This window comes from Gadus chalcogrammus, chromosome 9 (genome assembly GCF_026213295.1).
Source record: "Gadus chalcogrammus isolate NIFS_2021 chromosome 9, NIFS_Gcha_1.0, whole genome shotgun sequence".
Taxonomy (NCBI): Eukaryota; Metazoa; Chordata; class Actinopteri; order Gadiformes; family Gadidae; genus Gadus; species Gadus chalcogrammus.
In genome coordinates, this window is record NC_079420.1 from 14,522,077 (window position 1) to 14,548,906 (window position 26,830).

General features: G+C 43.7%; 4 protein-coding genes across 8 annotated transcripts in view; all 4 read right to left on the minus strand.

Annotated features, from left to right (window-relative positions):
• mapk12a (mitogen-activated protein kinase 12a) overlaps positions 1-5,029 on the minus strand; it is a 28,986-nt gene extending 23,957 nt beyond the window's left edge. For 2 of the 4 annotated variants that reach the window (XM_056599179.1, XM_056599182.1), the window contains exons 1-11: positions 4,724-5,029; positions 3,594-3,723; positions 3,244-3,302; positions 2,562-2,673; positions 2,445-2,474; positions 2,245-2,292; positions 1,927-2,041; positions 1,320-1,391; positions 690-769; positions 494-572; positions 142-315 (exon numbers count right to left, since the gene is read on the minus strand). In XM_056599179.1, the coding sequence (XP_056455154.1) occupies positions 142-315; positions 494-572; positions 690-769; positions 1,320-1,391; positions 1,927-2,041; positions 2,245-2,292; positions 2,445-2,474; positions 2,562-2,673; positions 3,244-3,302; positions 3,594-3,723; positions 4,724-4,842 (1,018 nt within the window). In that variant the 5' untranslated portion in view covers positions 4,843-5,029. Of the gene's footprint in view, positions 1-141; positions 316-493; positions 573-689; positions 770-1,319; positions 1,392-1,926; positions 2,042-2,244; positions 2,293-2,444; positions 2,475-2,561; positions 2,674-3,243; positions 3,303-3,593; positions 3,724-4,631 lie in introns of all 4 variants that reach the window. The other 2 variants (XM_056599178.1, XM_056599180.1) reach the window with 1 other exon arrangement.
• Positions 5,030-5,528: 499 nt separating this feature from the next.
• On the minus strand, positions 5,529-13,503 carry selenoo1 (selenoprotein O1). The gene is made up of 9 exons (XM_056599165.1): positions 12,782-13,503; positions 12,471-12,674; positions 12,072-12,249; positions 10,801-10,931; positions 10,115-10,392; positions 9,606-9,762; positions 8,460-8,645; positions 7,906-8,062; positions 5,529-6,366 (listed from the first exon to the last, which is right to left on the minus strand). Exons 1-9 carry the CDS (start codon positions 13,321-13,323, stop codon positions 6,169-6,171), a joined length of 2,031 nt encoding a protein of 676 aa, XP_056455140.1. The 5' UTR covers positions 13,324-13,503; the 3' UTR covers positions 5,529-6,168.
• Positions 13,504-13,611: 108 nt separating this feature from the next.
• On the minus strand, positions 13,612-20,555 carry trabd (TraB domain containing). 2 transcript variants are annotated; one of them, XM_056599185.1, is made up of 11 exons: positions 20,510-20,547; positions 20,327-20,399; positions 20,022-20,065; positions 19,631-19,697; positions 19,111-19,277; positions 18,206-18,346; positions 17,945-18,055; positions 17,345-17,484; positions 16,610-16,782; positions 16,322-16,418; positions 13,612-16,200 (listed from the first exon to the last, which is right to left on the minus strand). In XM_056599185.1, exons 3-11 carry the CDS (start codon positions 20,043-20,045, stop codon positions 16,026-16,028), a joined length of 1,095 nt encoding a protein of 364 aa, XP_056455160.1. In that variant the 5' UTR covers positions 20,046-20,065; positions 20,327-20,399; positions 20,510-20,547; the 3' UTR covers positions 13,612-16,025. The 2 variants fall into 2 exon arrangements, with proteins under 2 accessions (XP_056455160.1, XP_056455159.1); XM_056599184.1 differs by lacking the exon at positions 20,327-20,399 and having other exon boundaries at positions 20,510-20,555.
• Positions 20,556-22,190: 1,635 nt separating this feature from the next.
• panx2 (pannexin 2) lies at positions 22,191-25,726 on the minus strand. Its single transcript, XM_056599164.1, has 5 exons — positions 25,498-25,726; positions 23,704-24,815; positions 23,048-23,183; positions 22,759-22,941; positions 22,191-22,613 (listed from the first exon to the last, which is right to left on the minus strand). Exons 1-5 carry the CDS (start codon positions 25,724-25,726, stop codon positions 22,291-22,293), a joined length of 1,983 nt encoding a protein of 660 aa, XP_056455139.1. The 3' UTR covers positions 22,191-22,290.
• Between the last annotated feature and the right edge of the window lie 1,104 nt (positions 25,727-26,830).

Consider the following 26,830-nt stretch of genomic DNA (forward strand, 5'->3'; position numbering starts at 1 on the left):
TCTTAACTTCGCCGACCGTCCCTTTAACAAGCGCTGGGTCTGCGTCTGTGCTCCTTCACAAGGGACTGTTTTCCTCCACCCGTTACGACCCCCTCCTCCTCCTCATCTACCCCCCACCCTGAAACGTCCCCGTGTCCTTACGTTTCCACTGGTCCAGGGTCAGCTCTGCGTTGTCCAGCGAGTGGTCGTACGGCTGGGGCTGCGTCTCGTCCTCCGCCTCCCCCAGGTCCGAGAAGTAAGGCAGCGTCAGGGCCTCGGCCGCGGTCGCACGGCTCTCCGGGTCCAGCAGTAACATCCGCTCCAGCACCGAGACAGCTGTGGAGAGGGGGTGGAGAGGGGAAGAGGTGGGAGAGAAAGGGAGGGAGGTCGAATAGGGTCATTGGAGAAAGAGATCAAAAAATCGGAATATGACTGGGAACACATACCTGAGGTTGTCTAATATAATAAAATACAAAATAAAAGAAGCAAGATCAAAAGATTGTAAATGACCTACCTAGCAGGTTTGCTGTGGCGAGAACGTCTTTGAGGTCTTTCTTTTCCACTTTCGGAAGACCTTTGATGTAGCTTTTGGCCTGAGAACAGATATCCGCCCATCAAATATTTATGTTCACATTCAAGTGTGTGTGTGTGTGTGTGCATGTACGTGTGCATGTGGGTGTGTGTGTATGTATTTTATGGCCACAACTCACGTCCGGGGATTCTAGCTTGGAGATAAACTCCTGAGTGGGGGTTCCTGTGATCTTCATGATCTCACTCAGTTGATCCAGGTCTGAGAACCGGAGGTCAAGGTTCACAAGGTGATATTTGTAGAGTTTATTTCACAGCCTATAACCCTCTGATGGCTTAAGCTTGTCTGTATGGATAGCTTAAACCAAATATGCAAGGTGCAATGTCTGACCAAAGCAGTATGGCAGATCTATCAGCGCCTTGAGGAGCGGAGGTTCGGCTCAGGTCCACGGAGGGGTGCACTCTCAGTAGTCCAGGTCTCACGGTGAGAGGTGAATGGGACCTTTTCAAAGTGAGACAATAGGCTTTGCCTGAGAAGAACAAACGCCTCTTGCTTTTGTTACGACTATATGAAATCATAACACAGATGTGGGTAAAATTATAACACAATAATATGATTGTAACATGGTTATCAGATTATTGTTTAGTAGCAGATTATTTGTTTGATATAAATTAATAAACAAATGCACTTACAAAGGCAAGACTATAATAACGAGAAGGCAAAAGCTATATATTAAATGAAAAAAGTACTTAAGTCTAATACTAACACCAGTCATCGTATGACAAGAGTTCCACCAGCGCACAAAGGATACGGTCGCTTCCCTTAAAGAGAGGCTTCCCCTGGAGCATCTCTGCCATGATGCAGCCCACGGACCAGATGTCCACTGGAGAAGAGAACACACAAACATGTTCACTTCAGGTATGCAAACACAGGTTCCACAGATATCAAACCCACCTGTTCCTAAATGTTGAAGGAGTTATGATTTTCATAAAGAAATAACGTGGAAATATGATGTCAAAACAAAAACAACAAAGACGAACAAAGCGCAAACTGCACAAAAAGAGCAAAGTTGTTATTGTGACCTACACTGTGTCATAGCCCCACCTAGTGGCTGAACCACATCTTACCAGTCAAGATGATGACTATTCACAGCAAAGGCAGATTTGATTTACATTTATACCTTACATTTTTGTATTAGTTTGGTATTAAAATGAGTACGCAATGCAAAGTTAGTCTGTGCTTACCTTAATAGCAATAACTTTAAAAATGAAATCTATTTATTTAAACCATACCAACCAGCGCCATTTATCCCTAGATGCAGGGTCACATTCAAACCAAAACGTCAGACAAGAATCCAGCTGGTTAGGGAATTAAAAGGCCCTAGGCCTAACCAACCAGAGTCTGGCCCTGCTCCTTACCAGTCTGGGTGTAGTGCATCCAACTCAGGATGACCTCTGGAGCTCTGTACCAGCGGGTCACCACGTAGCCCGTCATTTCACTGTCGGCCTGCCGTGCTAAACCAAAGTCCAAGATCTGCCGAGACAAACAAAACACCACACACACGTCTATCCTTTTAGAAGACGGTGAGAACCAATGGATCAAGCATTGTCATTCATGGCTTCGTCAGTTATTTTTACGCAACAGTTGCTTAGCAATAAAACTCTGATGAGTCGTGTTCAGGATTTGGTTCAGTGAAGCTAATAGGGTAGGTGAAGGACGCGTGACTCTCACTGTACCCTGAGCTCACAGTCTTGGTTGATAGACAGGTTTCCTGGTTTCAGGTCCTATAAAAAATGTTTTAGAGGAAAACAGCTACTTGAAGAAAACTTACATTTCAAGCCATTATACATGAATTTTGCATTGCATCCAGGAATAAAGGAAAACACTATCATTGTTATGTTTGTAAGTAAAATAAAAAAAACTTAAAAAAACTTACCCTGTGAATTATACCAACAGAATGAATATACTGTTTGGAAAGAAAAATTGAAAAATCATGAACATGTGTAATTTCTTGAACTGAACTAAGACTGTTGATGGCACATGAGCTCCTCACCTTTAGCCCTTTAAGCATCTGATAAACCAAGTACTGAATTTTGTCCTCCGAGAGCCTCTGTAGCTTCATCAGTTTGCCCAGGTCCGTCCCCATGTAAGGCATTACGAGGTAACTGAGAAAGAGAACTAAACAGGTCATTATCATTTATTAAGAATATAAATATTATACAAAAATAACCGGGGAGGACGCAGCGATTGAGCTTTACAGTTAAATATTTTAAAAAGTAACGCTTTAAAAGCATCAACAATAAAATCTTCTTTATCATCAAGTGACAAATTGCAAAATGGTCTCAAACACATTGCCAGTCCTGGTGAATGGAATGCTGCACTCTGCATGAGTTGAACTGCCAAGGGTTCTCAGTTTGGCTGCCAGACCGTTCTTGTCCAAACTTGATGTTTTTGCCAGGTGTATATCTATCTATGCTTGCTTTTGTTTTATTTTTACTAAACATCATGCACTTTACATTCCAATGTGCATAATGTATTGTTTGTGTGTATGATATCTAATCACCCAGATATTTGCAGACCCTACCGCCACCAATGCACATAAAGGATTCAATTGATAATGTTAACAAATTGATACATGTAACTTCCCACATTTCAAAAATGTATTATAGAGTAATATAATCAACAATTCAATCAACAAAGATGCAAAATCTACCGTACAGTAAATGTGTACTCACAAGTCATGGAATCTATCTAGAGACAAGTCTGCGGTAAACACATCGACAAGGCCAATCACCTGCAAAGGTCAAATGTAAAAGAAGATGTGTGACACACAGGAATGACATTCTAGAAACCTGTTCTTGTGAGCATCTGCACTTCCCTTAAGTGCAAAATCTCCCCCCCACACACACAAAACCACACGCACACACACCCACAACCACACCCACACACAGAATATATGTATGCCTATAGGTACATCCAATTGCATTTACATTTGTTTCCAATATTAATAATATGAATGCTTTGTGTGCCTTGTTATCTCTATCACTGCAGCCTAACAACGATGTGTTTGTGCCCAGGATCTCACGTTTTCATGTTTCATGTGTTTGAGTAGTCTCAGCTCTCTGTAAGCCCTCTTGGCAAAGAGCTCTGTCTGGAAGGGCCTGTGAAGCTTCTTGATCGCCACTTTGGTTCCCGTCCTCAAATCCTTTGCTGAGCTGGGCGTAAGAACAGATGTGAAACGTAAAAGGAACTTTGTTACTTGCTTCACATTGCATTATTTATTTTAATACAGCTATATAAACACACTACAGGTTAAGTTTATTTCTACCACAAAAGGCATTCTGTCTCAAGTATCATTTAACAAATGTAGAGAAAAAACATTTGTATTTGCACAGAATAATCGTTTTTTAAAGCAAACATTGAGTTGATCAACATCTCTTTGCCCTTCCAAGTTATCTACTGCACAAATTTTGTCAGGAATAGGCTTATTTCTACTGGAATACTGAATAATTTTAGTTAAGATAATTTAGTTAACAATAAGATTATTTGTATAGTATGGCTCTTCTCGCCCCACAGGGTACTTCCACAAACATCTTTATTTGTAGCCACATTAGCACCTAGAATTCTTACAGTAAATTCAAGTGGCCGAAGTAAATTCAAGTGCGTGAGTAATATGGATTCAGCGTAACAACGGTGACCACGCCCACACGGTGTGGCCACGCCCACAAGGTTAATAAGTAACAACAATGGGGGACCTCGTAGTGCATGGTACACAAAGGCACGGCGTCCTTATGCGCTAAGCATGACCGCGGCGCACAATTTAAATAAGGCGTCACAAGCGCAGTTATAATCGTAGCCTACAACATATTCGAAATGAACACGTTAATGCGATCACACTAAATATCCATCCATCAATGAAACCCATATAAAATGAGTGTTGGATCAATGAAAAGTAAAGATGTATGTTGAAGTAGCTCACTGATCAGACAAGGAAGTAAATTAAGAGTGCGCCGTTGAGTGAAACGCCAAGGATGTCTACAAAAGTAAACGTAATTCTGTTGCTACGGCTTCATTTCGCGGAAGCAATACGCTGGATTTGTTTTGTTCTGTGAAATCAAGTTACCATTTGACAATCATCCACGATATACGGAGGTTGATCACAGCTTTGTCTCCTATTTGCCTGCAACACAAGGCTACTATTCCGACTTTACTTACCATACTGTACCGTACGCTCCCGTTCCCACCTGCTTCAAATCCCTGTAACGCTCCGGTACCTCCCATGTGGTCTTGTTGACGTCTTGGCGGCAGTAGCCAGGTCTTACCCGACTAGACATTTTACTTTTTTGTATTATAAGAGGTACGTTTTAGCTTGATTATTTGTTTGTTCCGTCCTACAGACACATTATCCCACCTATGTCTTCACCCTTGATAATTGTACTGGGCGTCAACAATGCAGGGCGTACCCTGAGGTCACTAAAAAAAACAGGCACTCCCGAGTCTGCATGGATATCTTGAAGACTTTTCCCGGAGACCATGTCACATAAACGCTCTGGAATTTCGCGGTAGAATTTCGCACTTGCATATTGTCAGCTCCAGTGACTAGTTAAATTATGTAGTAAATAAATATTGATGTATAAAAAAAAACCGATTACATTAAAGTTCCTCTCAGTGACCATCTAGGTATGAAGACCTACAGGTTTGCAACATAAAAGGTTCTGTAGAAAGAACCAAATGGTGGTCAAATAACTATGCCTAACTAAGTGTACCTTAACTTGAAACCCTCAGGCGAGCGTTTTTTTCCTGGGACTTGCTGGTACCTGTGCGTCAACATTCCACACGCCTGGAGACATAGCACTTATGTTTGCCAAGACTACAACAAATAACGTGCTTAACATAATTAGTAATAAGCATTATGTACAAGCCGATTACACGCAATTACATAATCTAACCTAGTATCGCATTTTAGTCTTATTTTTTTTTAATCAGCGGATAGACAAACCACACGGTTGAAAGAAAGAAATTCTTTGGTTATATTTATTGGTAAGAGTTAAAACAACCAAGGTGAGGAATACATAATGTTTATTACCAACCAATTACGCCTATCACATTCTTTCTCAACCAGACAGATTTAGCAATATCAATTTCCCTGAAAAAATAATAGGCAATGCAGCTCTTCTGAGTGGCATAAGGTTAAACCGGGTGTTTAAGTAAATGCTATGACTTATGAATTATAAAAAGCTACATCTATACATATTACAAAAACATCCTGTGCGTGTTTATCAATTGCAGTTCAACCAATCAGGTAAAATCACTCCCATTCATACATACAACAACAACAGTATTTGGGTCACGGCAAAGCTCCAGAGCGCATCAGACTCAGACAGGCCCCTGAAGGAATGGATATCTGAGCCTTCATTAACATCCAGCCAAACCACCAAGCAATGCTCAGGTGAAGACTAGCTTCTCAATGGAGGGTCACGTGTCTCGTTTTCCTTCCCCGACACCGGCTACCGAAAAAAGGCCCGGAGAGAGTATTATATAGGTCACAGTTGTAGGTTTGAAATCAGTGCAAAAATAAACACTGATGGTGGGCCCTTAATAAACTCTCCGTAAGCTTTTCCTTAAGGTAAGCAGGCTGGTCGAGGAAGGAGTTACGAGGATCAAGAGACAGAGATTGCCGTGGCCCAAGCCGGTGGCCTGTTGTGGTAGCAGACAACCTTCCTGGAGGCCGCTGCCGCCGTGGACGACACCGCCCCTTGAGGGTCTGACACAGCTTGCTCTGCCCCTACACTCGCAGGCTGCTCCTCACTCGGCTGGGCCGAGAACGGATCTTCCAGAACCTTCAGCACCCGCTGGACCTACAGAAGGAAAATAACGATATGCAACTGAAGAGACGAAAAGGCAGACTTGTGAGGACGTGATCATATTGTTCGGAGGCAGAATGCACTTCTTGAGACATTCACAGTTTACTACCGTACCCTCGAGTCGATGTAGCCAGTGTTGTGCATATTCATGGTATAGGCTAGGACGGATCCCGCGGGAGAAAACATGCAAGCTCCAAACCATGCAACTACCGATGCTATGGTCGTACACCCGTGTGAGGGACAATGACGCCGAGATGCAAATGGATGAGCACCGTCGTGAATCTACTTTGACGGAGTTCACTTGCAAAAAAGAAACAGCCCCCCTGAGATTTCTTAGAGATGAGACTTGTTTCTTTTGGTTCCTAATAATAAGGAACCAAAACACACATCGTTTGACACTCTGGGTCTATATGGGAAACATTGTCGAACGTATCCGCTTTTAAACAAGACTTCTCTTTTCAATGAGCCATTGAGATTGGAAGCAAAACAAAAGGCAGCTATTGAAGGTCTATCTCAAACCAACCAAATATATTCAATGTTGAAATTATTATTATTAATATAACATTGCACAACAGACAATTGCCCAATAAGATAGCCTAACCAAGCAATTTAGGCCTTTTCTCTTTTAACCCCTAAAACACAGAAGCTTTTCTGTATGAGGGCTTTGTTCTAAACTTGTTAGGCTTAATAATGATAATGAATTGATACGTGATTTAATAACCTGGTTCTAAACATGGTATTTGTAATGTTTGGCTCTCATTGGTTAATCTTCAGATTGCAATACAAATGGCCATGTATTCTCTGGAAGTCGTTTGGTTTCTGTGTGAACCATCAAAGCGTGTGTGAGTGCATATATATATAAATTAGTGCTGTCAGTTTAACGCGTTATTAACGGCGTTAATGCAAACCAATTTTAACGGCGTTAATTAATGTAACGGCGTTAATTCTTTTATCGTGCGATTGATGCTATTTTGGCTTGGCAAACGTTATAGTTTTTTCACCTACTGTCTAGCAACAACTAGTCACGTTAGAAAGACTACAACACCATACCGGATCTAGCTACACCGGCAACAAGACAAAAAGCACGCCGCACAAACTTGTTGGGGCAAGCAAAGATACGGAGCGGGTGGAAAAACTCCTAAAAACTGTGTGTGTGTTTGTGTGTCACTCTGTTCGAGCCTGCACGAGAGTCCAATGTTTTCATTAGCTGTTTTGTTAGAAAGTTCAGTGATTGAAACAAATAAAAGCCTGGGCTTTTGAAGTTTTACGGTAGGCCTACCACTGTCATGCACCCGATGTCAAGTGGACCGGGTTGATTTCATTGCTGGTCTCTCTTCTTATATCCGTCTTACCAAATATATTTTATTACTGTCCTTCTCAACACTCTCTGATCTCACTAAAAGGCTAGCAGCACGAAATCAAGGGATATTCAGAATATGAAAAAATGTGTAACTCGGAATTAATCGCGAGTTAACTATGACATTGACAGCACTAATATACACAGGTCAGTCAGAAAACCCCTCAAAAACTCACCTCAGAGAAGTCTCCATTCTCTGCAGCCTCAATTGCATTCTGGGCAATGTAGTTTCTGAGGACCACACGCGGGTTGGTGCTGTTCATCACCCTCAATCTGTCAGCCAGTACTTCCTGGACATTACTTTGGCCCTCCAACTCTCGGGCAAGACGCTTCCTGTGTGAATAATAGCCCACTGAGGTTGGTCGAGAAGGCTCCTCTGTGACTACAGCCACAGAACAGCAGAAACTGGCAATTTTTTCCGACAACTCATGCTGACAGCGGAGTAACCAGCCCCTATTCTACCCTTCCTTATCAACATTGTGTCCTTTGTTTCCTATCCTGACGACAAAGCCTGTTTGTTTTAGCTCTTGTCCTTATCTCTTCTCCCTCTTTCCATGGTTTTAAGCACTTTACTGAAATACCACTCTACACAATCTACAAAACACATCTTCTGTCAAGTATAGGATTGATTCTAATCCGAATAACTAAAGGTTAAATCTGCTTTCAGGCCCAAAACAATACAGACACACCCACCAAAAACACTAACACCTAACGGTCGTGTCCTCTTTACCTGTAGCTGGTGATCCAGTCGGTCCACTCCTGCGCCTGCTGGCCCCTCAGCTCCTCCTGGTTGACCTCCGCCAGCTCCTGCGTCTTGTTGAGCTTCTCCAGCTGTCGGCCAATCGTCTTCCGGTCTGAGATCATCTGGAACAGCGCCGGGTTGCTCTGGGCCATGGACAGCAGCATGGCCAGCTCTCTGACAAACCCAGCCGTAATAGGTTGGAGGTGATGGGGTTCAATGGCAAAGCGCACATATCCTCTACCAGCCAAAATGTTAACACAGATGCTAGCAATGCAATGGCTATTTCTTTTTTTTCCCCTCATCGATGCGCTTTTATTTTGCTGACTTTATTATTTAGATCTAAAGAATAACCGAAATAATTGTCTAAAGTTAACAACGGGATCATTGAGTGATAAGGTAGTAGTATATTAAAAAACTTGATATATTATCATGTTTAAGAAGACTAATGGGGGCAATTCTCTTTTTAAATTGGTCAAGTAGTGAGCGAGAACACAGATACTTTAGTATGCAGAAAGAAGCTTTAATGTCATCCTTATAGGGCGATAGCAACCCATTAATGTAGTTCTCTAAAAGTGCTTGTTCTGCCACTGACAGACTGATTATATTCTAACATTATGGAAAGGATCCCTACACAGAAACACAACTTTTTTTCTTAACCTTTCGCTAGATACAGTATTTCTGGTTAGGTTACCGTGTCTAACCAAGTCTCGCCCAACGAGAAGTCTCACAAGAGACGAGTTGAGAATGGTTGAAACATGAGTGAGAACTGTTCCACGAAAAAACGGACCGGATCAATAAAGAGGAAAGAGAAAAAAATAAATACAAATCTTCCTCAGTAGGGATCCTTTCCAATCATTTTTGAATTTGATCTGATCCTGTCAGTAGCAGAAACAAGCACTCTTATAGTGCTTACTTGTACGGGGCTCATTGGCTTCAAAGGATTACATTACACTGCCTGTCTCGCGGATTACGCCTGCAGTGTTCTGGCTCATTGCTGCACCGATTTCAAAAACTGTGGTCTGCATAAATCCCATAGACCCAAATGATTGGGAAATAGGGGAAACGTCCTAAATTCTCCTTGATAACTCTGATTGTTAACCAGGATTATACTATAATATAATCCTACTGGCTCACCGTGGTTCCATGGTTGGCTTGTTGGCTACCCTGAGCTCCTCCAGGGAGGTGCACTGCTCCAGCAGCAGGTCTGTGGCCTCTCCGACCACTCCCTGCTCCCCCTCGCTGGGGCAGGGGATCTCACCCAGGCAGCGGAACGTGTTGGAGAAGTCAGCTCCTGTATGGAGGGGGCAGAAGCATTCGTTCTAAGTCATGATTGCATCAAAATGACTCTTGGTAATATCCAACTAATTCTAAGGGGCAGGATATTTTATGAGGGTCAGGGTATTCTGTGTTATGCCCGATCATGCCCCTGTTCCGCATGCTCTGACCCGTGTTGCCCATGGTGTTGCCAGTCTCACCAGTGTTCGGCCCAGTCTCACCTGTGTTCGGCCCAGTCTCACCTGTGTTCGGCCCAGTCTCACCTGTGTTCGGCCCAGTCTCACCTGTGTTCGGCCCAGTCTCACCTGTGTTCGGCCCAGTCTCACCTGTGTTCGGCCCAGTCTCACCTGTGTTCGGCCCAGTCTCACCTGTGTTCTGCATGGTCTGCAGGAGTGTAGTGATCAGTGTCTCGTCCTCTGGCTCCTCCTTCCTCAGCAGGCCTAGCTTCTTCCTCATGGTGGCCAGGTAGAAGCCGTTGTACAGGTCCATGTATTCCTCCAGGACGGCCTTGGCGCGGCCTGCGGGCAGCTCCGGGGCCAACGCCTCGGCCAGCTTCCCCAGGTTCCACCTGCATATGGCGGGCTGGGCCTGGTACGTGTAGCGGCCGGAGTTGTCCGAGGCATTGCAGATGAAATCCGGATCGAACCTTGGAAAGAAGAGGGAAGATTGACCTTTCACGACATGTTCAGAATAATTAATAAATAGGTCAAGAGGATCAGGGATTATCCTTAACAGTAATTCTACTTCTTAATTAACACAAATAATTGTGTCTCTGCGCTCACATATTTATATACATATCATTATACTAGACAAGATCCTAGTGACTTGAGTTATAAAGAACCAAGTAATTAACTATGACACCTGAAATGTAACCATCAGCATCACTTAACTGTACATTAACAAGTTGTATTGTACGTAACCACTTTGACTAACGACTAATAAGACAAGCCCATTACATGCATGAGACCAGTCCCTTGGCAGAGCATAACACAGGCTGCTATTCTACAACTCTGACTGTGTGATGGCGGTAGCGATAAGACATCAAGTATCAGACCTGTCCATGAAGCCGTACGGGCCGTAGTCCAGCGTCAGTCCCAGGATGCTCATGTTGTCCGTGTTCAGGACCCCGTGGCAGAACCCGACACACTGCCACTGGCTCACGAGGCGGGCCGTACGCAGGACCACCTGCCACGGTGGGTGGGCCGGAGCGTTAAAGTTAAGAGCCTGACTGATATAGAGCAGCTCTACAATAGTATTGGTCAATATTGACCAATCACAGTTGGATCAGTAACGGCGTATGTGTTTGCCGATATGCATGCACCCATGTGAAGGAAATGGTGTCATCACGCAGTTTGTCCAGCAGAGCGCGCTCCCGACTCCATTGCTTATAATCCTCTCAGCACTATCTGCAGCATGTGTAGCTTACATGTTCCTATTCTGAGTCAAGCGGGATGGCTGCTAGCTCGTTTCTGAAATACCTTTAATAAACAATAACCGCCTAATTTTCCCTTTCACATATTATATTAACGTCCCCGACAACCCCCAGGTCACTGTTGAGAACTGATTTCACGTTACGTAGATACCTAGTTGGTGTGCCGCAATGCTGGATAGTAAAATAAACAACGTCCTGATCATTTACTCTCTACAAACATACATACATACGGTTATACAGACATATACAGACATCCTGGCTTCACTTAAACATCTGTTACCAATGGAATTTGGCAAAATCCCATAAATTGAATGTTAACGATTGTATCATTGCAGTTTGTGAAAAAACATTTGTTAAAGTAATGTATTCATTACTCCTTATTTATATGCGAGTCCTTCTTAAGTTTTCCACAAACACCTTACTGACTGACGCACATTGATTACAAAAGACTAAAGTGAAGCAGACGGTTGCAATGGTTTGACTATCCATGACATCATTGTGTTTAACTGTTGATCTCTCTGAATAACATGTTCATATACATTAATAAACAATAAAATCTGCCCAATTACCATGAAGGAAAGGAGCAAATACTGGTGAGTGACCCATCATACACACTTTATATACTATATAACTGGGTGACAGTGGTCCTATTGAAAGCAGTGAGGTACCTCCCTGAAGAGTGTGGCTGGATAATAGCAAGCAGGGAATGACTCAGCATGATGCTGCAGATTATCATAGAGGATCGGATGACTGCAAGAGACATCCTAAATTCTCCCCCTAATTCACTTTAGAACCAATTGCATTTTTTTTGTTCCATAAATTGAGTGAATGGATGGGTGGGGTGGGGTGTATTGTGAAAGGTTTTCAAACTGGGCATCCAGTGAGGAGCATACCTCTCTGAAGAAGGCCACGTTTCTCTCGACCCGATCACTGTGGTTCTGCTGGATCTCAGGATAGAAAGTCTCAATGACATAATCCAGCATCTGTCCTCGGATCTTGTCGTGTCCGTAGCTGGGACCCTGGCGCCCGGAGTTCTCATCTGCCTGCTTGAAGATCTCAAAGGACCCAAACCTGCTCACACAATTCCCCCACAAACGCACACACAGAATGTATGAATACTTGTAGAATAGGGCAAGTTAAACATCAATCCTTGTGTCGTGTCCTGCATAACTATCCACCCAAGAGACAAATACAAGGGTGACGTTTATGACATGTGACAAAGCATATAACGTTCATTCAAACCCAGCAACAACTTTGAAAAGCAGTTGTTTAGCAGTGACTGTTTAACGAACCTGAGGAAGGTCGGCGCAATACGTAGAACCATAGAGCATCTCTCGTGAATCGCGTTCCCATCGTAGTTTATGTCTCGAATGACCTTGCTGTCAGAAGTCACCACCGATCCTGCTCTGGTGGTAGGAATACCCAAGGCGAAGATGGCCTCACTGCATAGAAACTCCCGTATACTGGAGCGGAGCACCTTACGACCATCAGCTTGTCTAAAGGGTTTTTTGGCAAAAAAACAAAAATAAAGTATACATGTTTGTTTATTTTAGCCATAGGGCAGTGTTTATGATATCGGAATTAAAAAAGTAAAACGACAAACCTTGAAAAAGGGGTCTTCCCAGCGCCCTTCACCTGGATCTCCCACCGGCCACTTGGATTTTCATGACGCAGTTCGGCACTCTGATCGGTTGGAGCTTTCACCTCGCCTAAGTAACAAGCTGCCCCATCGCCTAGCTGTCCAGCAAACGACCCAAACTGGTGTCCACAGTAGCAGTGAGCAGCGGGCTCAGATCCAGGCATCACTTTGGATCCACTCAGATATTCTGGGCCAAGGGGGTCACTCATGACCTCTTCCCCGTTGAGCCCGAGCAACGAAAGGGCCTTATTGGAGACAGCTACGAATCTAGGTTTGGTCACAGGTGTCGGCTTCATTTTGGAAAAGCACGCTCCCTTTACCATTCGCACGCCGGGTTCTTCCGACGAATCCAGTGGAAGCCTTCTGAGTACGACATTGTCAAACTCAAGATGATCCAGTGGCGAACGGCTCATCGATACACCCATACTGTCCATGGCGATTAGTCTGGCAACAACCACAGCGCGGAGAATATTTGGTTGTAGCAAACGAGGTCTTAAATAAGCCATCCAGTCGTGGCCATCAGATTGGTTGGAAATGTTATCTTCAACAGCAAGCAAAGACTTATCATGCAACAACTTGCGGGTGTGTGAAAGATCCGACCGTGCTGCATTATTATCTGTCGTACTAGGAACCAACGTCAGAGCGGAACCATTCGCCCTGACAAAAGCAGGATGGGAGTGACTTGATTAAAGACTGGGCTCAGTCATGGACCTATTAAGGGCTCAGTCTGTAATACTGTTATACAACTCGAACCAAGGGTTTAAAACTTTTAGCCTAGGAAGTATCACATTACGTCGACATAATAATATTAATCATCAGTTTATTTTACTTATTAATATCCAATGCAGAAAATGTTGATTATAATTGTATTTGATAATATAGCAGGCTTTGCGAGAGCAATGTTAATACAAGAAATACATTCTCAGGTTTTATTTCCTTCAATCAAAATATATGAGTAGGAACGTCATACTTGACTTTGCATCATGCTGCTAAGGATCTGTACATTTACAGTGAATAAAAAAGTACACTTCTGCTGCTTCATCAGGTTTATCCAAGGCTGGTGTAATCAAGGAGAAATACATTGTTGTTATTACCTGACACACAGAAAAGAACAATGTTGGGTGCAATACCACATGCTACAATCACTGCTGGCACTACCCAGTGAAGAGAGTCCACCCCAATAATAAAAGCCCCGGGAATGTCCGGTTTATCTTCGAAATAACACTAGGACATCTTATGTACTTTTTTACCTGGGAATGACCAAAATACCAGCTTATGTGGTTCACAACATTACATGGTTTTCCTAACATGCCATTGTTACTATCGCCATCTGAACTGTACAATCACACACACACACCCACACGCGCACACACACACACATCCCTCCAGTTGCTAAAGTTGTGCACAGGGTCACAAGACCAAAAAAAGTAAAAAGTCCAACATTTGCCTTTACCATTGAGACATCCCAATAGGGAGTAGGTTTTGTACAGCACAAATTGGCTTTACAAGTTGTAGCTCACGCTAATGTTGAGAGCTACGATGGGGGTAAAACGCAGACCAAAGGCAGCAGCAGAGAACTGATCTAAGGCTTTTACCTCCCAACCACCTTACCTCTATAGACCTTTTCAATACTGTCGCTACAACAACCCCACAATGGTTTACTTTCAACAGAAAGTAAGACAAAATATTCTGGTTCCTGATTCTGAATCTTTACAAACAAAACTTTTGTCATGAAGGTCCCAGTGTGCATACTCTATGCACCACGTCATCTTAAAATAATAATTTGGGAAATTCTACAGTTCATATTGGTATATGTGTAGCAACTCAAAGTTACATGTTGCTATTTTCTAGTTGGCCATCGCTTCAAGGTGTATCTTAGGTCAGTTCAAAGCCTACTTTTTAAGTGTTTTCCACATTCAAGGTGAAATCAAATACAAAAATGCAAAGCCAACACATTATCCTGAGGCACAGTGAAGCTAGTTACACCAGGTTATAGCTGTACAGATGTATGCTTCGAAAATGCAGTAGGTGAGGTACCATTGCCATTCAACAAAGTCAACTAAGTATGAACATATGTGTAGGCCAACATCAGTTGTATATTAAAAAAGGACCAAAAAGATAAACAAGTAAAAAGTTTGTAATTGCATCGAAGTTCTTTGCTTGATTTGGTTAAGGTCAATGTAAAACGCATAACTCATTCATGTTTGCCTCTAACCGAGTTTCTCAAGTTGACACTCAAAAAGAGCCCTTTTGATCTGCGATATGAGGCACTTCTTGTGGTATATTGTTGCGGGCATGATGATATATTTTAGGAAATAAATTGTAATTATATCAATTCCAAAAAGTGATTTGGAATATGCTTGGATAATTGGCGAAAACATATTTGTAAATCAATTCCAGTTGCGAAGTGTATAATGCATGTTCAAGCCAGTGCCCAGATACCAGGAGATATTCCACATATAAAAAGTGTTCAAAACAAATGGCTTGAGGATATTTTCTCCAGAACACTGGTATGCATATATTTGCCGTATACTATTACTACTGCATATTATAGGTTATTTACATATATAATGTATTCTTTAAGCAAACATTTACCGGTTGTACATAAATATCTCTTAACACTCAATTATAAAGTGCTTGGAATTAAAAAGGGCCAATTAAGAAAAAGGAAACATTTAGTGCCCAGATCCAGAGAAGTACAAGGAAAAGATTGTATTAGAAACGCATGTAAATGGAAACAGGGCTCAAGACAGACCACCTGAAACCGGCACCTCATCGAGTTAAAGAATGGTGCTTTGAAAGAAACCGTTGAACAGAGAGTTCACGTCGTACCACTACATCTATTCCTAGCCAATCGAAGGAATGCGGCGGAAGATTAAACGGCATGTAGAAAATGTACCGTGGCTCCAAGTACAAGAAAACCGAAGAAAACAAAGTACAGGGGTTTCTTTGGCAGTATGGCCCTGCTGTGCCAAACCAGGGACAGACATTAAAACACAAGTATGTGCTGGTTCCCCCGGAGTGGTGGATCACTTCCTTGTCTTGAAGAGACTGCCGGTTCATCGTGTCTTTTCAGCCTCTCTTCTTATGTTAAGGCCAGTGGTGGCAGATGCATTGCTTTCATATTCTCAGGGCGATGACGCATGTTCAGAAGAGGGACGGATGGTTGGGTGGTGGGAACGGGTGGTGGGAACGGGGGGGGGGGAGGTCAAGCGGGAGGCGGTGGCTTAATCGTCTCCAGTAAAGACTTAACGGAAGGTAGGGACAGCAGAGCCCTGCCTACGCTCCCCCCTGCTCGGTAGCAGGCGTAGCCCACCACCCCTATCACGGCGCCCTTCATGACCGTGACCATCACCCGGTTCAGGCGTGAGGGCGGTGCGACACTGATGGAGGAAATGACATGAGATGTAAAATGATGACTGGAGTCAGGCGACTTTTAGATAACATATTTCACATTACATCTGATTATTTGTATTAGTTATTTTTTTGTTTACGAAAACAGACCTCATGATCTCTTGAATGTTGAGCTCCTTCTCCCAGTTTTTCTCAATGCCAGGAACGTGCCCCATGCCTACCACTCCGACCACCACAGCAGGCACTTCTACAAAGACAGACACGCATAATAAATACATTTGTCACTAAATATCCATATTTTAGGGTGCACACAATTATCTAGGCCACCCATCACGACACGCACAACTGAATTCCATTAATCTACTTGAATGGAGAAAGATCACTGCGATAGCTGAGAAAGGCTGGACTGGGAGCTGGGTGGATGAAGGGGATACACACTCTGGGCATTAGGGGGAGCCTCCACACAGCGAGCGGCCTGGCGGAGGGTGTGAGTGAGGTAGATGTCCCTCTCGGCCACGATGGTCTGGTGGAGGGCAGGGAACTCCCCGATCATCTCCAGCATGGTCTGCTCCAGCAGGTCCTTCTGCTTGCACTTCTCCACGTCTTCTTTACTGACAACCCCAATTCAAACAGACACGGGGTAAGACCAAGCTACCTCCACGGTGCTTCGCGGAAACAATGGCGGTAGGGTTAATGTTTTAAATGTCTGACGAGACCCCAATGAGAATCCTTTGTTCGTGTGGTGGTTGAATATTGTCGTGGTGCAATTCATTACAGTATTGTTATATATTTAAATGCACTATTTGAGGAGAAAATAAGATTTGGCTATGGAACCAGTGAAATGTTTCCCACTTGGCATTAGCCATGATAATGTTTTTTTGCATTTGGTTACCTGAAACATTTGTAGTCAATAGCTCTCAGTAGAATGCCTTTTGGATAATAAAAGCAACTAGCGAACCAATGAACAGAATATGTAGATACACGCCTGGATTTGGTTTAACTTAAAAAGTCTCCTGTAAGTTGAATTAAGCATAACCAGGTGTATTCATTGGGGTATTGTGTTAAATATATTTATAGCAATTTTTTCGTACAGTCATGGTGACCAGTCTGTACAATTTTAAAATCCATTAGATGACAGAAACATACAGTGCAAGTGCTGTACATAGTAGTTACCTAATGGGGTCTGACAGGAAGCAAAGTCCCCAGGCTAGGCGGGCCTTCTGCCACATGCTGAGAGCAGCAATGGCCCTTTTGAATGTCACAGGGATGGGCCTGTCCCCCAAGTGAAACTTACAGAAGGGCACTCGTCCAGCCTGCAAGAAAGGACATTCAGGTAATGGTTCAGTCGAAGCAGTTGGCATGACAATTATTGATTAACATTAAACCTTATAATACAATCAAAGCAAATCCGACAAGGCAATGATACATTATTTTTCCCCCATTAAATATCAAATGAATCTAAACCGCTTGTTCCCCAGTGGAAATGGCAAAGTAGTCTGGTAGGAATGCATTGTTAATGCTTCACAGTTCTGATCCAGTTTACTGGATCGCGTAGCTGTGTCCATTCTTGCTACAGCTTTTGTTAGTGAATGTTGACTACATATTAAAAGCATAAAATCTGTAATGTGAAACTCGTATGCAACAGTAATCAACACAAATATCAGGTGGGGCAGTGTGTGACCATACTCCTTTTACGCATTTTTTGCTTGTCATGTGTTACTGTGCGTATCATACTAAAACACTTGAGTGAATGAGGAGGTGAGCGAGTGGGACCTCTTTGAAGGCCTCCCTGAACTCTCCGCCAGGAGCCATGCCGAGTTGCTCTGTGATGTGAGCGGAGACTTTCAGCAGGAGAATCTGCATCAGGCCAGACATCAGTCCATTCTAACACACACACAAGTTAGTTAATACTGATATAATAATATATAAAAAATGTTTGATCATCCATTAGTTAGGCTTTCAGATGGCTATTTGTTTATTTAAATACAAACAATAACATTTTCATAATTAAATTTGCTACTAAAGAGGGCCAACCTGTTTGATGGCTTGCTGGACTTTTTCCAGGTTGATATCCTTGGCCTCTTTCAGCAGTGTGACTTCATCCATCTTCAGCATAGACACCCTATACTGGCACAGTTCCACCACCACCACGTCTGGCTGCACCGCCCGGATCGTCTGGGTCACAGGGAGTCAGAGGGATAGATAGGAGTTCAGATGGTTTAGACGTGAGAGGGTACAAAGGCAGAGGGAGAAGAGGATAACGAGGTTGGGTCTGACCCTGTGAGACAGAGAAGACAAGCGAACTGTGTAAAATGGAGGTCAATGAGTTAGAACGAGAACCTTTTTAAATTTCCATTGTTATAGCATTCTCTATTTTGCCAGACACAATTTTAAATCACAGACACTACCAATTTTTACAATCGTACAAATCATCCGATCTTTGGTGTTTGGATGCATATAGAATCAGTACAGGTGTACAGGTGCAAACGTGTACTCAAAAACAGGTTTGTAGTCATTTGTTAATGTTTATATGTATTATGATGAAGTTTGGAAGGAGAATATATAAGGAAATAGTAAACAATAAATCCTTTGCAGTTGCATATTCTTGTTGAGATTAAAATAAATTTAGTATAGCAAATGGCATGCGTAGGTGGAGTTCCTCAGTGTTCGACGAGTTTTTACCACCTGCCAGGAATTTTTTAACCACATGCCCGGAATGTCCCCACAACAAAACTGAAAGCTATGCTGTTTTTTTTCCTAACAGCATAGCAATACTATGGTGGTGTGTTAAAATAATCACGCATATCAATGTTGGCGGAAACTATAGCAGACTTGTTCTTCCACAAAAAAAACAAAAAACAAGCAGCTACAAAACCAGTACAAGAATACCCGCTGAGATATGGGCCGTGTTTTTGATACAAGGTTTTTGGCATCCCTACCATGGCCACATCTTGCTTGCTGCTGTCACTGAAGTGGGCGGTGCCAACCAGATAAAGCAGACTGCCATCGGAGGCAGTGAGGCGGGTGACCGTCTCAGGTAGGTCAGGTGATGCCTGGCGTCGCTGGGCCCGGACGTTCCAGAGCACCTCAGCGGCCTCCGCCTCGGCTACGGAAGGACATGACACACAAGGAAATTATGACAAACAAGATTACAGTAGGGAAGGGATTGCTGAGAAATAGCCAGCTGATGAGATAAGGCTGCTCTTATCGTCGGCCGTGTTTATTATATCAGCTGGCCAACAGTGTTTAATTTGACCCATATAATACTGTTTACGTCTGTATGCATGCACTTTATACACGGACGCTGCTCATTGGCCAACAGGTATAATAGTGACATCATTGTGACATGCCTTATTACAGCAAGCACATCTGTACATGTTTAAACGAAGTCATTGCAACATTTGGTAGACTGTCAATATTCTAAGAGAAAATAGACATGAAAATCCAAAAGTTACTCACAGAGCCCCGGAGGCAGCCTAGGCATCTCGTCCTCGGACGGATCCTCTGATGGCCCAACAGTCTCGTCCTGCGACAAACGAGACACTACGTTAGCAAACAAAAGCTTGAGGTGATATCGTTTTAGAATCATGACAACTTCCGAAATTGCCTAACTCATTGACAACATCATCAGCTTGAACCACACACATACATAACATATACTTGAATATTTCATGGTGAACATATTTCAAGAGTAGAGCTGCAAATTGTACACACTATCGTGGTATGACAATCCAAATCCTCAACATCGCACTTCATGTAATGCAACACATTTTAGAGCCAGAGGAGAAGCAATTAACGTCATGCATTATCCTATGAGAAAATACCGTGACAAAGCATCCCCCGTACACACCTCTGAAGTGTTGTCCTGGTCCATGATGCTAACGTCAGAATAACCTGCGAGGAACGAGTGGAAAGATTAACGCGGCATCTTCGTATGCCACCAAAAAGTAGCCGGCGTTACACTGTAGCCTTAGCTTGTCAATACAAATTGAATAAACAATTGACTCTAACCCTAGTCGCAAGAAAGTCCAATAGGATAACCCACACGTTGGCGAGCTATCTCCATAACGGTAATACAGCCAAGATGCATGATATGAAGGCTGCTGAGCAAACTATCAAGAGGCTAGGTCGGTTTTTACTTTTACTCAATCTCACCTGTTCGGCTAGCTAGATGGCAAGCTATTACTAGCTTTGAAGTCAACAAGAACTGGGTAGCTCTCTCCCACCCCTGGCAGTCATGTCACACACGGGGAAGGATACTTATTTGCTACAAATGGGATCTTTCAATCGTAATTCACAGAACATCTCGAATATGATCTTAAACAATGTGAAACTTACACAGAACTCCGTTCGTCTGCTGCTGCTCTTCACCTCTCGCGTAGGGACACGACAATGGCGAAGTGCATGCCGGTACTTGTGGTTTATTTGAGTGCACATCAGAATGTTGCAATAAAGTTTAATATTAAAACAAACGCCATTTGAAAATGTTTAACACATATTTATTGTTAATGAAATTACATTTAGTGTAAATTGTAAGTGTAATTTTACTTCCCATAGGTTGTAAAAGTCCTGCATTCTGAAACCAACCTGCCTATGCCCTATGTACCTGCCAGCTCAACTGTGCAGGTCGTTATTATAAAGGCAACTCACTACTCCATACCCCTCCCGTCGTTACACAATCCATGTGTCACACACTCCATGTGTTCAAGGGTCTTTCATGTGTGTATTTGATATGTTAATATAATAATAATAATAATAATAATAATAATAATAATAATAATAATAATAATAATAATAATAATAATAATAATAGTATACTATCATTCGTTGTTCTGGCTAGTGAGGGTCTTTCATTATTTTATTTTGTATCTATATATTTAAATGAATGAACCCATTGCCAATATAATGTGTGACAGAGTGAAATTACTGATGATGTCAGGATCTGCAGCAGCATGTGATTTTAAGAGATTATTATGCCCAATCAAATGCTGAATAACTCAATGCTCAATCGTGGTGACAACTGTGAGGTGAAAAACCATTGTTAATCTTCAATCACTTCATTTACTTCACATTACAGCACTCCCACGAGAAGACAGCAGACTACAATTACAACAACTCTCTACCAGTGAGTCCAGCTCCATTCATTATGTTGGAGTTGCAAGTCTTCTAGCGCAAACACAAGCCCCTTCGCCTGATTTCAAAATATACAATAGTCTACCCGTTGTGGTACATTTGAATAATGGGAAAATGTTGGTATTTTTGAAGAACAGGTGAAGCCAATTTCTCAAACGAAGTACAGATGAATTACAATTTACATGATTGTAACGTGTGGTGATGAAATTACATTAGAAGTCTATGTGCGATTTTATTTTTTGTAGCCTACACTACATACACTGAGCCATGTACAGTGTCTATGCATCTTACTATAGTGCACTGTGAAGCTTTCGCTGTAAGCGTATATTTATATTATTGCCACATATCATTTGTGATCTTTTGCATATTTTGATCTGCAATCCCACTAAGTGTGTTGCATGAGCTACCTGTCTACTTGGCTACGGGGAAAAGGGACTGAAGCGCGAGGCATCCAAAAATACATTTAGTCTGAACTCCTTCTACCGTTCTTCTTTGCACACATCACATTATTAAATTGTGTTTACCATGTGTCCCCCCCCCCATATGACTCCCAATATTCTTCTAAGTTATAATGCCTCCATCATGCACTGCTGCACCCTGTAAAATGACTGCTGGTTTTGTTGGAGGGCGATTGGCTGCACACATCAGTCATCCTGAGACATGGTGAAATCATTTCCTACAGCAGAAATGCATTGCAGCCACAACACTAGTGTGCTAGACACTAAACCAAACTCCATTCTTTCAAGTTATGCAATTTTGGTGTGTGTGTGTGTGTGTGTGTGTTTGTGTGTGTGTCATTCAAGTCTTTCGTTCCTTAATGCCCACGTTTTGCTTCTCATACTGTGTCGTCCTACCACTAGACGAGTTGGGTGTATTGTGCATGTGCAGTCAGAGATCAGATGACAGAGGGGCTGGGGTTGGGGGTCGTGTACCGTTGGAATATTGTGCCTTCAACGGACACCAGACTCATCATGGCTCCTTTCTCTTCAACATTCTCCTGCGGTAATGAGCTCCCCGGACCTGGAGGCTAGCCTGTCGCTACCGCCCCCTTGCTCCTCGTCCGCCTCAAACAGAGTGTGGTGCATGCTCAGCAGCTGGTGGGTAGGTGCCCTGGTCAGGGAAGGCAACACCTGGCTCTCCGGATGCATGGGCCCTGTGAAGGGCTCGTTGAGGGGAGGGGAAGGCTTTGGGCTAAGGGCGTCCTCGCTGGAGGGCGGGTTGGGGCTGATGCCGTTCACGTAGGTGGTGATAGGAAGGGTCTCTGTGGAAAAGGCAGTGATGGTCGCCTCAGGAGAGTGTTCCTTTTTTTCTGTAAAGACAAAGTCATGGGCAAAAAAGAGTAAGCATGCCTTCAGATCCACATATTCAGCAGGATTAACAAGCAGCACTGTTCCATCTGCAAGATGAGGACAACAGGAATGAATCATGCATTCGGTCCCGAAACAAGTGGGTACCTGTAATTGCAGTGGACACATGGACGATGGTGTGTGTGCCTTCAATGAACACCGTATCCAAAGGGTGCTCTGAGGAGAGGGCCGATGTGGTGACCGTGACGGTCTCCACCTTGGGCTTACGGATGGTCAGCATGTAGGGATGCACGTCCAGAGAGAAATTGCGATTATGCTTCCCACCTAAATCTGAAGATGAACAGGTATTAGGCGTGTTCAATGAAAAATACCAAATTATTTATTTTGCAGAAGTATGTCATAATTTAAATTTTACCCAGTCTGAAGTGCTGCATACCTTTAGTGGCAGGGTATTGTGTGCTCTTGCTGTCCACACGTGTGGCAACAAAGTTGTCCGCCACTGTTTTCCGCCTGAGTGGCTTAGGTTTATCGGGCTTGCCATTGTTCTCCATACGTGTCAGAGTCGTGGGTTCCTTCACAAGGAATACAGAGATCAGCTCAGTTTCCAGTGCGCAGCTCAAAGAGCTAACAGCAATGATCATAGCACAGCTCGCTAAATACCAGGCTCTCCATCTTCCCTTCAAACAGCCCTCGTACACAACTTGTTTCGAGAGGCTACATTTCCCGCAGGGCCTCTTTAACTGAACACCCCCTGCTGAGTCATCTGAATAAAAAGTTTTCAGATATTTGTTGCTTATATTGAACCCTGTGTTTGTTTATTCGTGCTTCTCACCAATAAAAATTGTTTAAAAATATATATATATTTTTTGCTGTGCCCCCACACAGTAAGTGTCTACCACTGATGTTCAAAGTTAACGGATTTCCGAATAGGAGACACAGTTTGGGTGTACTTCAGTGCAAAGGGACCATGTAAAATTTAGGTTATATTTCTATTACCCCTAGCATCCCCATTAGACTTGAAAGAAACACATGTCTAATTAGTTCTCTGATAAGTGACCTAAATCATCTTAATCCTTTTGGTGAATGGCTTACTTTGAACGATTGAGGAAGAGGATTGGATGAGGGTATCCATTTGATCTTCTTGCGGGGGCGTTTGATCACCATTGGCTCTCCCAGCTCACCCATCCCTAGGATGGAAGGGTCCATGTTGGGGTCTATGGTCTGTATGGCAGAGTCCCTGACGGTGGGCGTGGCATCATGGTTGGACTGGGCCAAGGCCGCCAGCAGCTGCCTCACCACATTGTCATACATGAGGTCACTCTCGTTGGTGATAAAGTCCAGGCGGTTGAGGGACTTAATGTGGTCCCGGTTCTCGTTGCAGAACATCGCCAGGATGTTGATGTCACAGAATTGGGACTTTTGCCACCGGCGGCGTGTTTTGATGCCCACTTTGTGCAGCTTGTCAAACACAAAGTTGGATTTGCGCACCACGAACAGATGCAGCAAATTAATGAGGATGATGAGGTTCATGGTGCAGAGCAGGGAAATGTCCACGGCCGCCATGATGCGCTGCAGCTGCACCGAGGGCAGCTTGCAGTTGACGCTGAGCTTCAACTCCTGGTAACTGCTGGTGTCCGGGGGCCCGCCCAGAGCACAGGTGAACTCATTCTGCCGTTGTCGAGCATAGTAGATGCTCAGGTAGGAGATGGGTATGGAACTGAGGCAGATGATCGCCAGGTGGCGCGCCAGGTAGATCTTAGCAAGGAAGTTGCTCTGGCCTCGTCTCTCCAGGTACTTCTCAAACAGGTTCTGCTCCGGACTCTTCTCCTTCTCCGCGTTCTCTATGATCTCCCGCCGCTCCCGCTCGGTGATGCCGGGCCCCTTGGATTGGATCTGCTTCTCGATCTTCGGGGCCCGCCCCTCGGCCGCTCTGTGGTAACAGTTGTCTATCTCGTGGAGCAGGAAGTTGAGCTCAGACGTGAGCCGCGTGGAGGCTAGGAACTCCCACCCCAAGGCAGGAATGTACATGATGCCAGCAAAGGCCAGCAGAGCGTAGGGTAAAAATTTGTGTTGAAACAGCGATGGCCGGACGTTAGCCTCCAGGCCAGGTATAGCGTCCAGCAGCTCTGTCCAGCAGTAGCCTCTTGCATACAGTGCCTGGTCTCTTGTGAAGTTGTGTGGTGTGTAACAGTATATGGACTCCTCTGAGGGTGGAAGAAAGATATGCAGGTTATTGTTTCATAAAAGCCAATTTGGATTTCATATGATGCCTGGGTAGTAGTCTATGATGCAATCTTAAAAGAATCAGATCAGTTTACATGCTGCCAGTTTAAGAACAATTCCAAATTCTGATTTGTTTTAACGTAAGACGAGATCATCAGAATTCATACATCTCCACAAACCAAGGGCTGTATTGTCTTGGAAATCACTGACGTTTCATGTTTATAATAGTGTTGCCATTATTTGGGGTATCAGCAAGCTTTCAGCATGTCAGTGCTGCTATGCAGAAAACCTGACTCAGCAGCAACCCAGCAATCCTCCCATCCAGTCCAGACAGATAGCCACAATAGAAAGTCACACTTTCCATGAGTCCCTCTAAGGGGAATAATATTTTGGAGTTGTTTGAGTTGAGGGATAAAGAAAAAAAATGGTTAGATGCAGGTATGGTTTGATAGGATTGAGTTTCAGATCCGATGCAAATGAGTGTGGATATGCTATGAATGAACAATGAATTTTGGCTTTGGCTAGGTGGCCTTGGCTTTAAAGAAGAAGAAAAAAAAGATAGTGAGCATGGCACTGTGTATGAAGAGAAGAACATTTGTGCGGGACATATGTAGTGCCGGGCCACTCGAGAGAATATCGCCCTCTAGTGGCTACGAGACTTACCAGCAAAGTTGCGGGTAAATACAAGGGTGACGAGCAGGATGGGGATGATGACGGTCCCTATGGTGACGACCCGATCGAAAGGCAACTCCAGTTTGAGTTGGACCATCAAGCCCGCCAGAGCCCCGCCCTTCTCATCCTGAGAGGACCCGGGCAGGATGAGCTCCTTCAGTTTCTCCCCAGCCAGGAGAGCGGTGGCCATGTCTAAGTTCTGTTCGAAGAGGTTCTGCATCCGGGAGCCAGGGGACACCCACAACCACCCCCTCTGGGCCGGGGAGAACGCTGCCTCTCCCTCCTCTGGCTAGAGACTCGCAGTCGGAACACACACACACGTGGGCAGGTGCCCGCGAGCATATGCACACCTGTAAAATTGCAGGGGGCCACTTCAGTCTCTGTAGCAACGCACAAGGAGGGCCAGGTGTGAATGGGGGCTTGTCCTCTCCAGGGTTGCGTTGTTCTCTCTCCTTGACTCTCGTCCTGCCCCGCTCTGCAGATGAAAAGACTTGATGTTAGGCTGAACAGTTGCTGGCTTTCATTTTATTGAGTACATTATTGGTTCACCGTACGGTCTGCTGGCCTCAGCAGCCCACACACTCTGGCAGGAAGGTGAATGAGATACGTTTAAGAAGTCTCCTTGTGATCCCAAGGGAGCTTGGTTTACTGAATCGATGAGCATGTATTTCCTGAAATGCATAATGCATGATATGGTGAGACTAACAATACCCAGACCTTGTACAAGTCTGTTAAAAGAGGGAAAATAAAGTAATCGAGGGGATTGTCTATATGACCCTCGGTGTAGCTTATCCTTCTTCAGAAGCACTATACCCTCTCCTGTCTTTCTTTTAGACAGGCTGACTCTGACTGATTCGTTGGCCAGTGGAGTGTGCGAATCGGTTCACAACTGAGTGTTTTTGCCTTTGATCGATCAAGGACAAGAAAGGAGACATTTACATTTTTCTTGAGGGTGCTAACTCATTAGAGTTAACAAGAATACAGGGTTGCTTTGGCAGGGTAGAAAACAGGGTTGCTTTTGCAAATACAAACAGCTGCTACAGCACATCCTTCAACCTTCAGAAGTCTACAATTTGCACTATTGCACTGTTGCACTATTGCTACATAAACACGTGCCATCAAGGTCTAGATATCTTAAAGCTTGTGGGATAGGATAACATGGAATCTAGCAGGGAGGTTGCAAATGGCAAACAACTGAATAAATATTTTTTTCTCCAGATTTACATGATTTGGTCAATCATTGAATTTGTATATATACCTACCATGTGGACATGGCAGGGTATAACTGATGTGACGGTTAGGATGTCTTTCATGTGTGTGACCT